Consider the following 14,940-nt stretch of genomic DNA (forward strand, 5'->3'; position numbering starts at 1 on the left):
ACACAAGGAGATGGAGTTTACAGAAAATGTGTGTAAAATGATTACTGAGTAAACCAAAGTGATGCAGTGTTTGGTTGTTGGTTTGTGGAAAAACTAGGTGGAGTGGTGTTGGGGAAGACTGGACTCATGACCTCAGCATTTCTAAAATCCTAGCAATAGTTGGTTTCATCATCTGCAAGAAAAAGGTTAAACAGGGTGCTTGTGCAGGTCTTGAAAGTCTTAAAACGACTGGAATTTTGAAATGCTGTTTTCCAGACCTCAAAAAGTCTGGAACTTTGTGTGAAAGTCTTGATAAAGTATGGAAAAAGTTGCTCTCATGTCACATAATCTTGTATGATAAGAAATATGTGGGGAAAGTATATAAAAAACTTGAAAGGATTTCACTAACCGGTTGCTACTGGAATGATTCTAGGGAAACTTGCTTGTGTGATATCCATGGACCATTGTGATTTTCATATGTTTTGAAAAAGTTTCTGTCAGTAAAACATAATTTACTGCAAATTATGTATTCATTCATTTATACATTTATTAAAATGAACTTTTCTACTATACACAGTAGGGTTGTACCGATCCAATTTTAGGATCAGATATGGGATCCAATATCAACATTTTAGCTGGATTGGGGATCGGTAAAAGGAACCGATCCGTAAGACCAATCCTTAGTGGGGGGGTGGTGTACAGGGGGATGCGGTCTGTGCCATACCCCACAATGAGTACACGCAGACCATACGACCAAAAGTGAAAGTGAAACTTAAGAGTCTCCTGCTGTGGTGCTGCTCGTTTTCCTTTTCCCTACCTTTGGAAACTTTAATTTGAGGGGGCAGGACGGAGCTCACCACACCAGCAATGTTTCCTCTGGTAAGGTTTTGCTGTGGTACACCCCACCATTGGCGCCTGCAGCTGTACGTCCATGTGCGTACCTCGTGAAATTTGAGAGACAGAAAGAGAACGAGATGAATGGGACAGACATTTATAGACACTTAATGGCTGACATCAGAGCAGTAGATGAAATTGAGAGGCATGCGGGGGGTCCTTATTAAATAAGTAGGACAGAAACCAGCCAACCCACACATTCACCAAGTGATCAATTCCAATCCAATCCAACTTTATTTGTAAAGCACTTCAACCCTTTCATGCATAGTGGTCACTACAGTGGACAGTTATTCAAAACTGTTGTATATTTATAGGTTTTGATGTTTTAGTTCCATATCAGCCACCCAGTGGACACTTATGCATCATCCCATACACTGACATTCATACCATTACTGTAACTTCGCCTGGTCTTGATAAACCTGATCTGCACTAACATGTTTAAGTGTAAATCAGTTGTTAATTGTTAGACTTTTTTTTTTTTTTTTTTGTATATTATCTCCATGAAGTGAGTAATAACTAGCATTAGAATATGTTAAAATGTGAGAAAACATCAGATTAGCAGCATTAAAAATGTTTTATTTTCATTGTTTTCATCTCACTTTCTGATGTTGGGATTTAAACACGTTTCTTTACTTCAAAAATTTTTCTAACTCAATGAAAAGAAAAAAAAAGAAAATTGATTGCATTGGTTTTTTCATGCCCAAGGAGGAATAAAAACACTCAAGAAAAAAATCTTGACTAAGGTACTCATAATTCATGCATGAAAGGGTTAAAACAACCGCAGTGAACCTAGTGGAAGTGCTTTACAGAAGAATAATTAAAACCAAAATAAAAGAATAAAACACAGAATAGATTAAAAGACATAGAACGGTACAAAAAAGAAAAGAGTCCTGTACAGAAGAATAATTAAAGCCAAAATAAAAGAATAAAACACAGAATAGATTAAAAGACATAGAACGGTACAACAAAGAAAAGAGTGCTGTACAGAAGAATAAATAAACCCCAAAAAAAAGAATAAAATACAAGAATAGATTAAAAAACATAAAAACCCATACAGTTAAAAACAACAAAAAAAAGAACAATAAACCACTACCAAATAAAAACAATAGAATAAATTCCACAGGAAACACCGCAGTAGGAAAGGCTTGTAGCTTTATCAGTCAACAACAATATTGGATCGATATTGGGTATTGACCAATACCTAAGGCCTCAACATCAATATTGGCATCAGAACTGAAAAAGTCGGATCGGTGCATCCCTACACACAACAGGTACAATCTCACCCAAAAAAAAAGTAGGCATGAAAAAAGTTCATAAAGTTAAGGTCATGGGGGAAAAAAATAGTAGTTTTGAAAAAGTCTGGAATTGTTATTTGGAGACAGAGCAAAAGCACCCTGTTAAAACATGTCAAGAACCAGAAAGAAGAACCAGATTGCAAAGTTTTATCACTAGACACAATGTCAGCGTCTCCGGTTCTGACCCCAGTGACTGCCCATGATCTCTCCATGTCTGCTCGGCTCTAACAACGTCTTCGGGGAAATCATGATGTCACCGTGAACTCTCCTACATGACTTTTAGCCGCTCTGGGGTTTCACACATCCACTATTTAAACAGCTGGTCTGTGGAGTGGATGAGTCAGGTTAAGTGTTCTGGTTAACGGCAGATCCAGAGGTTCTCCAGGGACTCCCATCCTCTGACTAATGGCTCTGCTTCACCCACTCATTTGTTCCCAAACAGCTCCAGCAGCTCAGCCTGGATCTGGTCCAGAACACATCAAACACCATCACATGGAAACTTAGAGCAATGCATCTATTTGCCCTAAAAATCTGTTTTTGTTAAGACAACAGCGCAATAGAAGCTGCGTTCGCTCCGACTGAGACCATTCACGGGACTGAAGGTTTTTGTTAAGTGTTGACTCCACAAAATGAAACTTTTTTTTTAATGTTACATGATATCTGTTGTAAGATTTGATTTTGTATGGTCAGCAAATAGGTAATCTAGACCACACTCTGTGGTGCCTCATGTTTATTTCTGCACAATGTTGGCTCACAAAGCTATAATCTTTGTTAGAAAAAAGGATGTCTCTATGCTATTATTCCTGGTCATTGTTCAATTATGCCGTCCTCAGCTTGACAGTGCATTTTTACAGTGAACTTCATGCAGGAATACCTCACAGTTTAGAGCCAATTACGCAGTCCTATCTGAAACCAGATAATGTGAAGACGCTTGGTATGAAAAGTATGCATCCCCACATGCAATCTTTATTTAAATCAGGATTTTCACATTTCTCCTCTTTCATTCATTTCCATCTCAAATCTGCACATTCCCCTCCCTGCTGGAGGAGACCAAAGGAGGGAGAGGTTAAACTGGCAAGGCATTCTGGGCCACATTAGCACTACTGACTCATCAAGTGGCTTTTTTCACAGATCCTGAAAACTAGCACACAGCTGCTTCAGCCTCGTTCGGTACCGGGTGTGTTTAGAACTGGCCAGAGATGAGTTTACCGCATCCAGAAATGACAAAGTATAACAAAAATGATGAACCAGTCCTCATGTGGATCAACAAAATATGTTTATTTCACCACCTTGTAGCAACGCCAGGGTTTATATCAACTGGCATATGCAGGGTTTTGGCTGTTATTCAGTGTATTTTTTTTTTTTTTTTTTTTTAGCAGATGGCATTTAAATAACAACAGCCAAAATGTCTGCAGTGAAGAGTTTGTCAAATAAATATATAAATTCTTTAGTAGCGTGTTTAACAGCTTGATTGTGTGACCTGTAAGATGTTGCAGGATAACTTAATTCTAAGTGAGTATATGAGGAAAAACTAAGAAACAACTTTCTTTCAAAAGTGATAAAAATGACTATTATGCAAAAGTTTGGTTATGTTTTTTGTAGCTACTTGTAGAAGCCAATAATGTAATGACAGCCGATAACAGAAAAACGGTCGATAACGTAATAAATTTGCCATTTTTAAAATGTAATAAGCCAATAATGTAATATCTGGCCAATAGCGTAATAAAAGTCCTGAACCAATAACATAATAATTTTGGCCAATAACGTTACAATTTATTGGCTGGTTATTACGTTATCGGCCTGGTAAAAAAAAATCCTTTGCAAATGTAATAATTGAGCCAGTAACGTAATAAGTTATAACATTATTGGCCAAAAGCTATTACATTATCGGTTCAGGACTTTTATTATGTTATTGGCCTATTACATTTTAAAAATAGCAAATTTATTACATTATCGGCCATTATTACGTTATAGGTTGTTATTACATTATTGGCTTCTACAATACTCAGGTAACTAAACATTCTTTTGTGCTAATTTAGATACATTCCTTTAACTTAACACATTAGAATCTGCAGTTCTTGATACTTCATTAACCCAAAATTAACTTTAAGTGTGGTATAATTCAAATGTTTTGAGAGGATATGATACTTTTGCCGGTATTGTTTGTGTTTTCAGGCTGTAGAAAATCTGTTTTTACACTTTTTTTATGGATCCCGTTTTGACCTTGTGCTTTAAAATTTTGTTGTATTTATTTGCAATGACAATAAAAGGAATCCAATCTAATCTAATCTGTTCCACGATGCATATTTAGGCTAAACACAGATAGATACCGGTTTTTGGGTTTTTTTTTCAAAACTTTATTTACACAATGTCGTATACAAATAAAACATCAGAACATGGAGAAAAAAAACCATACATGCTTGAGGTAAGGCAGGAAGAAATTAAATATAAATAAATACATTTATAGGTAAGTAAATTACAGAAAAGTAAAAGAATAAACAATATTAATATATATATATATATATATATATATATATATATATATATATATATATATATATATATATAACAACTTAAATTCATTACTTAAGGCTTTAGTTTTCACAGCTTTAGGGTTAGTGCAGAAGTTAAGAGTGTCCAAGTAGGATTTTAAGTAAGACTGAAAGACTACAAAGCTGGGTTTCTGTTTGGCAAATTTGCTTGTATGCACATGAAATTTTGCTAATAATGAAATAAGATTAAGAATAAACAATTTCTTAACAGGCAAATCATTAATAAAGAAACCAAAGAAAATATTTTCAGTGTTAAAGTTTAGAGAAATATCTAGTTTTCTATTTAAAAAAAGACAGATATCACACCAAAAAATTTGACTGAAGACACATTCCCAGATGGATACCGGGTTAAATACATGATTGACAGCTGTTATTACCAATCACTGATCGGATTCTTTCATGCTGAACCTAAAACGTGGTTGCTTTTCCATAACAGCACCAAATATTGTCAATATTATACATTTAATCTCATGAATTGGACCGAGAGCTGACGGCTGCAGAAATAAAGTGCATGTCGTCGTAATCCTGCATCTTTAATGTAATAGACGAAATAATCTCTCCGTACAACCATACGCTCAGTGCTCAAGCCACCGTGTCGAGTCGCTTGCAGTTATTGTGGAATTTCTCTGCAGTTGGGTTGTTTGAGTCACAGGCAAAACAAGATGATGAGTTTTCCTTTTGGGAATGTGTTGTGTCTTTAGTTTTTTTTTTTGTTTTTTTTTTAAATTCAGATTAACATCTACAGTTTACAGTAAATTGTGTAAGCGCTGAAGTCATTAAACAACCGATAGATAATACATGCTATGTTAGGTTCATAAACTTTGATTTCTCATCTTTAAATGAATCCCCTTGTCATTCAGGCTAACAATAACACCCCTATTGTCAATATAGTTGAAACTCTCAGACTGCAAATAAAGTCATGCTGTTTTCTACTGATACAATGTGGTATTATGACTCATGTAAATATACACGCCACTTTTAATTGGCGTTAATTGGCCCATTATCTGTACTCATTATAAGCTTTCTGCGTGTCAAATACCACGCATTGAGGGTTAGGGTTATGGGTTTGAGTTATGTGAAGTGGAGATCTTGGCATAAATTGAGACGCGATCAAATGGCTTTGAATAACACATGAAAGTATGAGAATGTGTACATATAGCCCACTAAATGCCGTAAGAACTGGCGTAACACCGTATACACTGTGATTTCATGAGATCAGTCTCACTGGTAAGTTCATTAAGATATACAGTCGCGGAAAACAATGATTAGACCACCCCTTGTTTTCTTCAATTTCTTGTTCATTTTAATGCCTGGTACAACTAAAGCAGGGGTCTCAAATATGCAGCCCAGGGGCCAAATGCAGCCCGCCAAAGGTTCCAATCTGGCCTGTGGGATGTTTTTGCCAAGTCAAAAATTCCACAGTCTTGAACTGAATTAAGCAAAAAAAAATAATTTAGCTTGAATTAAGGAAAAAATGTTGAATTAAGCAAAAAAAAATATCTTCAATTAAGAAAAACAAAAATCTTCAATTAAGCCAAAAAAAATCTTCAATTAAGCAAAAAAAAATCTTAAATTTAGCAAAAAATCTTGAATTAAGCAAAAAATCTTGAATTAACAACTTCAATTTTTTGTCTTTGTTTTCGTGCCAAAAATAACATTAAATGACGAAAATATTTACATTTAAAAACTATCCTGTAACAACCAAATGTGAATAACCTGAACAAATATGAACAAACTGAAATATCTGAAGAAAATTAAGCACAATTTTAACTATTTATCTGCCTGTTACTAAGTGTTTAGTGTCTTTGTAGATCCAATAATGCACATGTAGAAATGATAAGTTGAGGCAGAATATTGCTAAATTTGCACTTATTTTTCTTAAGAAATTTCAGTTTTTTTCAGGTTATTCACATGTTTTTTGTTTGGATAGTTTATAAAAGTAAGTATTTTCATAATTTAATGTTTTTTTTTCTTTAGACTTAAACAAAGACAAAAATTTGGAGTTGTCATTATTATTTCACTGGTTCGGCCCACTGCAGATCAAATCAGGCTGAATATGCCCCCTGAAGGAAAATGAGTTTGAGAGCCCTGAACTAAATTAACAAAAAAAAAAAAAAATAGCTCGTAAGAGTTTAATTTCAGAGCTGATATCCATCCATTTTCCATGGTTTTCTTGATAATAACCAACATCGCTTCAGTTCTTACATCAACAGCTATGACATTGTACTGAAAAAACAGTGCTTTTAGGCATTCCATGTTTTCTTTTCTGTCTGTTTTAGTCACATGACACACACAGGAGTTAGTACTTGATTGCATAATTATTGTTTTTGATGACTTTTGGTGGTCTAATAATTTTTTCCGCGACTGTACAGGGTGGGGAAGCAAAATTTACAATGAACATTTAGTTGTTTTTTCTCAGCAGGCACTACATCAATTGTTTTGAAACCAAACATATATTGATGTCATAATCATACCTAACACTATTATCCATACCTTTTCAGAAACTTTTGCCCATATGAGTAATCAGGAAAGTAAACGTCAAAGAGTGTGTGATTTGCTGAATGCACTCGTCACACCAAAGGAGATTTCAAAAATAGTTGGAGTGTCCATAAAGACTGTTTATAATGGAAAGAAGAGAATGACTATGAGCAAAACTATTACGAGAAAGTCTGGAAGTGGAGGAAGCAACAAAAAATGTACCAAAGCTTTTATTAAAGCTCTCAAATCCAAAATCCTGAAGGATCCAAACAAATCCATGAGAAAAATGGCAATTGAGCTCGAGGTAGACAACAAGACCGTTAGAAATGCAGTAAAATATGATTTGAAGTTAAAATCTTACACAAGAACACCAAAACATTTGCTGACAGCAGCAACAAATCCAACTTTAGCAATTTTTGGGAATCATGTTTAAGGCCGCCTTCTAGCCCAGATCTAAACCCTCTGGATTCTGTTATTTGGGGCGTTTTAGAACATGCTACCAATAGAACATCACACAGCAATGTCGACTTTCTTAAAGATACTATTAAAGAAGAATGGGAGAAGTTGTCACCCGAATATTTGAGGAACACTCGCGCAAGTTTCAGGAAGCGTGTGAAGGCAGTTATTGAGAAAGGAGGACACATAGAATAAAAACATTTTCTATTATGTGCATTTTCTTGTGGCAAATAAATTCTCATGACTTTCAATAAACTAACTGGTCATACACTGTCTTTCAATCCCTGCCTCAAAGTATTGTAAATTTTGCTTCCCCACCCTGTATATACATGTCAGTGTTTGTCACGTTAAACATTGTCACATGACAAAAGGGCTACACAAAGGCTGCACTTGCTCTCATTTCACGCTTTTTATTAAGTCTCATTTCATGCTGGAATATTAACAGGCAAACTGACTGTCACCATAAATGTCTACTGACTTGGGTGTTATTACATAATGAGTGAAAATCTATGACATGTTGAGTTATTACATAATGCAGTGTTTTGCATAATGCATTACAAGATGTGACTGTGATGTGATCATGAATTCTTTGCTGTACGTCTTGTGGCTAAACATCACAGTTTATTCGTTTTTAGTGATCTACCCAAACTGTGGCACTGCTAACGGCCTGTCGGACCTTTACGTTTTTATAAGGCATCCGTGTCTGCCGGCTGTGTTTATGTGTGTTTGCATTGTTTGATTTTACGGCCAGATGTTTCTGGTCATCTGCGGTGTTTCCCATCAGTCTTAATGATGGCCTCAGCAGACCATGAGTCAGCACGACCTGCCAAGTTTAACATGAACGCTAAGGGAAACCTCGCAGTGAGGGGAAACCTCTCTTTGCCCTCTTTCATTCCATAATGAGTCAAGAACGCACAAGGACTCGACTACCCGTTCATTTCCCATGACGGTGGTCCCAGCGCTCCCAGTGCCGAACAGGTCTGAGCCACGTTTTTCCATCTGTGCAACCGGAGTCATTATTGATCCTGGGGGAAATGGTTTGTGTTACAGTTGCACAGACAGACAAAACACTCTGTATAACCTAAGTGACATAGAAGACTCAAGTACAAATATGTAAACTAGGGCATTAGTGACTTCAGATTTTTTCAGGTCAACTTATTTGTCAGTAAAGTCGAAGTCGAGTCGACTTGTCGCATGATGACGTCATCACGTTGACAGCAGAGGAACAACACAGACACACAGACGTTCAACAATGAGCAACTTGTACTAACATTCACTGTAACATTAACAATGTACAGCACAGGTGTCAAACATGCGGCCCGGGGCCAAATCCAGCCCACCAAAGGGTCCAATCTGGCCCGTAGGATGAATTTGTGAAATGCAAAAAAAAAAACAAAAAAACACTGAAGATATTAATCAATAGTGTAAAAATCATGTTGTTTCAGGCCGAACCAGTAAAATAATTACATAATAATATATAAATAATGTCAACTCCAAACTTTTCTCTTTTAGAGCAAAAAAAATAAATTTACATTATGAAAAGGTTTACATCTACAAAGTATCCTTTCAAAAGATGTGAATAACTTGAACAAACTGAAAAAATAAGTGTAATTTAACAATATTCTGCCTCAGTTTATCATTTACACACGTACATTATGACTTACAGATCACAGTGGATCTACAAATACACAAAACATTCAGTAACACGCAGAATCTTGTTAATATTGTACTTACTTCTCTTAAGACATTTCAGGTTGTTCATATTTGTTCAGGTTATTCACAGTTTTTGCGAAATTATATTTTGTTTTAGTGTAAATACATGAAAAATATTTACATTTACAAAGAGAAAAATTTGGAGTTGTCATTATTTACAGGTTATTATGATAGTATTTAACTGAATCCTGCCCACTGGAGAATGAATTGGTCTGAATGTGGAACCTGAAATGAAGGGATTGTTAATATCTTAGTGTAATTTTTGCATTTCACAAATTCATCCCAAAAGCCGGACTGGACCCTTTGGTGGGCTGAATTTGGCCCCCGGGCCGCATGTTTGACACCTGTGCCCTAATGTAAACCATTATACAGTAATTAGATAAATCCCTAAAACGTGTTGTTAGTGGTTGATGAAGGCAGGTGTTAGTGCAGAAGTAGTCCATATCTGAATCAATACTCCACTGCTCCCACTACAGATATTACCATTAGTATCACTGCACATAAGGTGATTCCCCAGCGAAAACAACCTCATTCTTGTATGCAAACAAAAAATATTGATTAACGCCTTTATACACAGAGGACTTGATGAATAAGCCACAAGAAATCCTTGCTTGAGGCCATTTGCTGCAGGTCACTTCCATAATGTCTCTGCTCATATTTCCTTTCATTCTTCAATTCAACTATGCACTAAAGGCATAAAACAGATATTTATAAAAAAAAACAGTAAAATAAATAAATAAAAATACAGGCAGCAGTGCAAGTCCGTGACTGCTACAATGCTTGTTCACTTAAGGATGTGAACAGATTTCCACCAGGGTATTCTATGGAAAGAAATGAATTCCACCAGAGCAACAACGTTCACGTTATTAGTTGCTGAATATTAAACTGGCAAGTATTTTAACAATTAATAATATTTTCCATTTTTGCATCCATTAAACTGAATATCTTTGGGTACTTGAAAAAATAAAACATTTATGGGCATCATCTTGGGCTTGGAAACACTTTATCAGATCTAACATTATACAGATTAACAGCAATATAATCGGAAATGAAAATAGTTGATACTTGTAGCTCCTTCCTCCTTCAAAATAAAATAACATAAATCCACCGATAGGTATTAATGGTGTGAACATTCAGAAAATCAGCCAATGTTTGTTTGTTTATTTTGAATTTGCATTAAAACCAAACAACAAAAGAATTATGTAAAAGAAAGTCCAACATTCAAAAAGGAGCGGGATGACGTTTAACTTATAATTTCTTTAACCTACCCTAAATTTCTACATAAAACACAAAATTGCTATATGTATCAAGGATAGATAGTCCATTTTGCAGCAGCATTTCACATTAAAGTAAACTCTGTCCTTTTTGTGAGTTTTGTGTGAAGGTACCACTGACACAACATGTGGCATGCACTGGAACTTCATGGTGCGTTCAGGTGCACCTACAGAAATCTGCTACTACAAAAGTTGTGTAAAATGAAACTTTTTTTTTCTTTTAATTGCAGTTTTTATCTCCCTGGCACATAATGTTGGGTGTATAGCATTCAGCATATCTGTCCGTCTGTCATTCAGTCTGTCCGTCTGTCCGTAGTCATTTTGTTTCGTAACTGAAAACCCATTTTTCCACCAAACTTGCTGCCGCCTGTTTTAAACATAGGTTATTGACCGCTTCAAGGTGCCATTTTCTGAAACTAAACAGCTCCTCTACTATCAATAACTATGTTTATATCCACAAAATATTCACGTTTTTTGCCCAGAATTCCTAATAAGTTGTTTATATGGCTAATGAAATGTAATCTTCCACTATAATTCCTGTTTATATGCATACCCGGTTTTAAAAAATAAGTTTTTTTTTCAGAGTTTTCCACTGGTGGCAATTGTTCCACTGAGTAAACACAGCCTCTTTCAGTCTTTCAAACTTCTTATTGAAAAGTTTGGCTCTTCAGTATTTGCACATATTCAGTAAATTAAGCTTTCATTATGTTTTACAGTATGTGTGTTTCTCCTTCAGGTGGTCTTTTTAGGTCGTACGTTGTCTCTAATGATGCCTGTTTTTCCAAAAAACATTAAAATTCACCAAGAGAATATGAAAACAGACCCATGCTTTTATTCTTTTACCACTTTTGTCTTTAGGATTCTGCCATAATGTGGATGTTCTCTAATTTATACGTAGGTCCGTCACACATCATCATTACATAATCACTATTTTGCAGTTTTTTGGATTAATCGTGGTTATGTTAAGTAACAGAAATCATATTTTATCATCATTTCCACATTGTAGCACTGCAGCAGTTTTTGGACCTTTTGGTAACGACTTTATATGTTGAATTTACATCATATCTGCCCAATTTACTGTGATTTACAGGTTGAATTTTCATTAACAAGCAGTAACATTAAATGTACTTTATGTTGCAAAGTTCCATGTTAGTGATTACCTTTTTGTTGCGTGGTGTATGTACAGAAACTATAATTACATTTCTATTAAAGTGGTGGCGTTAACAGTATATGTCACAATATAATAGATCATTAGTCGCTTTTTTATGCTGTATTGTCAACTGTCAGTGACAGATTATGTGGTGATAAATATGAGAAATGTGATGCATCAGTCAACGTTATGTGTGAATAAACATGTTTAGTCTTAGAAACTGTTACATTTGGCATCAGAGTGGAAAGTGGCGTTCAGAGCCTTCATGACGGAGAAATAAGAAAAAAAAAAAAAAAATGCTCCCCTTTGGCCGAGTCGCCTGTTCATTAACATGTCGTGTGTTTCTGTGGCGGTAGGTCGCTGCCAGGGCCGGAGTTTACGACATCCTCAACCAGCTGGGCTTCTCCGAGTTCGAGAACCCCAGGGACTCTCCGCTGGCCAGGCTGCGTCGCCGCTGGCAACAGCAGGACATTCAGTCACTTCCTTTCCGAGGGGAGTTCGTCTGAGAGGGGATCACTGTGAACGCACCAAAACAGTACTGTGCTCTTCAATTAAAAACAGACCTTTAACAACGCCATGCCTTCTATATTTAACCCCGTATTATGCATTCCTTCACCTCATGTATCGTTCTTGATTCAGCTTTTTTTTTTTTGTATTTTTTTTAACTCACTGGCAACATTAGCATTTTATAGGTTTTTAATGTAATTCTCTTAAAGTTAGACGTTAACATGTGTGCCTTTTTGATCTATGATAGATTTGGGGGTTTAATTTACTGATATTTATGCTTCATTTAGCAATCGAGGTAAGAAAAAGTTAATTTAAGTTTGCTAAAAAAAAACATCTTTAGTCATATATGCCATTAAAAATGAACTGTCAGAACGTCAGAATTGGAGAATGTCAGTGAACAGTTACTGATCTGGTGTTTTCTTTAACTCTGTCTTTGTATAATGACCTGTTCACACTAACACAGATATGTTTCCAAACAGATATTTTCTTCTTTTCTCTATTATTTGTAAAATTCGGTCCACATGACGACTCCAAATCGTTCCAAATCTTACCTTAACCCTTTCATGCATGAATTATGAGAACCTTAATGGGTCAAAACACAGTAATGTCCTGTCAGAGAGCGAATTTTAATTGATCGCCATTCCAACATTTATTTCAATATAAAGTGGCTCCTTGTTTTGGATAATCCCTTATGGTCCAACTAAAGCAAAAATTAATTTAAAAATAAAAATGTGGGTCAAATTGTCTCTAAAATGTCCCTTCAGAGACATTTTGAATACCGTTTTTTGACCCTAATCAAGTTATTTTTCCAGAGTGTTTTTATTCATCTTGAGGCCTGAAAAAAACAATGCCATCGAAAATTTTTACATGAACCTATTTTTCATGGAGTTGCAAAAAATATCCACTCAGCTGGACATCATGCATTTAATTTTTAAAGCAAAGAAACATGTATTTACTGATACACTGTGTGAAAAGTATGAAATCATTTTTTTTAATGCTAATCTGATGTTTTGTCACATTTTAACATACTGTAATATTAGTTATTACTCATTTTATGGAGATAATATGCAAAAAAAAAAAACAAACCTTTTTGTTTAAGAAAAATGGTTAATTACAGTCTGTTAACAATAACAAGTAATTGATTTACACTCAAACATGTTAGTGCAGATCAGATTTATCAAGAACAGCAAAGTTACAGTAATGGTATGAATGTCAGTGTATGGGATGATGCATTTAAGTGTCCACTGTGTCGGCTGATATGGAAATAAAACAACAAAATCCATGAATATACAAGAGAACAGCTGGAGAATAACTGTCCACTGGAGTGACCACTGTGCATGAAAGGGTTAAATGTTAGTTATGTTTGTGGAAGTGTGTTCTTTAAACGACCTTGATGAACTGCAGGTCGTACACTAAATTATACACCTGGATTTAATGTTTTAGGTGTACAAAGTAAATATAGACATGAGCAAAAAAGGATGTCGTGCCATCATTGTTACAAAAAATCATACTTTTGGAAAAGGTTCCATTTTTGTTTGACCTGAAATACCTTTTGCATGTGTACAAAAGGCCAAAACGTAGAGAAAAATATCTGATTTGTAAAATATATATATTAGTGTGGACAAGGCATGAGCAGAGAAATTTAGTTTTTTTCCTTTTTTTTTTTTTTTTTTTTTTACAATTTCATGTGTACATGTAAAAGTTGTAAATGCTAATGTAACTGCTGGTTTTGCGAAGCTGATCAGTGTCTTTACACATTATCCCTGTTACTGTCACTAAGATAAAGGCATTCTTTTTTTGATCATTTATTGACAGATGTAACAATACAGGTACTAACAGCAAAACGAGTCAAAAATTTTAGTTTGAGTTTTCTTTTTCTATTTTAAAGTCTTTTTTTGCGTTTGTACGTTGCTAGAGTGACGTCACCTAGAATGTGCAAATTTCACCCCTTTGATGGCCGTTTAAAGCACAGGTGTCAAACATGCGGCCCGGTGGCCAAAACCGGCCCACCAAAGGGTCCAATCTGGCCCATGGGATGAATTTGTGAAATGCAAAAATTACACTGAAGATATTAACAATCATTTTTAGTTTAAGAGCCAGATGCAGCCCAATTCAATCTTAAACGGGTCAAAAACAGTAAAATAATATCATAATAACCTATAAATAATGACAACTCTAAATTTTTCTCTTTGTTTTAGGTAAAAAAGTGTTTAATTACATGAAAAAATTTACATTTACAAACAGTCCTTGCCTGAACAAATATGAACAATATGAAATGTTTTAAGACAAGTAAGAGCAATTTTTTTTTTTTTTTTTTTTAAATAATATTATGTCTTATTAAACATTTTGTGCATTTGTAGATCGTGGAGGCATAATATTGTTAAAATTGCACTTATTTTTCTTAATAAATTTTAGTTTGTTCAGGGTTGTTCATGTTTTTCACATTTTCTTTAAAGGATAGTTTGTAAATGCAAACATTTTCTTGATGAAATTTTACTTTTTTCACTCTAAAACATAGTGAAAAGTTTGGAGTTGTTATATTAATGTTTTTAAATATATATTAAGTTATTATTTTACTGGTTTCGGCCCACTTCAGATCATATTGTGGTAAATGTGGCCCCTGAACTAAAATGAGTTTGACA

General features: G+C 34.9%; 1 protein-coding gene across 3 annotated transcripts in view; it reads left to right on the forward strand.

Annotated features, from left to right (window-relative positions):
* pald1a (phosphatase domain containing paladin 1a) overlaps positions 1-12,683 on the forward strand; it is a 163,960-nt gene extending 151,277 nt beyond the window's left edge. For 2 of the 3 annotated variants that reach the window (XM_030163535.1, XM_030163534.1), the window contains exon 20: positions 12,148-12,297. In XM_030163535.1, the coding sequence (XP_030019395.1) occupies positions 12,148-12,297 (150 nt within the window). Of the gene's footprint in view, positions 1-12,147 lie in introns of all 3 variants that reach the window. The other variant, XM_030163533.1, reaches the window with a different exon arrangement.
* Positions 12,684-14,940: the final 2,257 nt, after the last annotated feature.

This window comes from Sphaeramia orbicularis, chromosome 19 (assembly GCF_902148855.1).
Source record: "Sphaeramia orbicularis chromosome 19, fSphaOr1.1, whole genome shotgun sequence".
NCBI lineage: Eukaryota > Metazoa > Chordata > Actinopteri > Kurtiformes > Apogonidae > Sphaeramia > Sphaeramia orbicularis.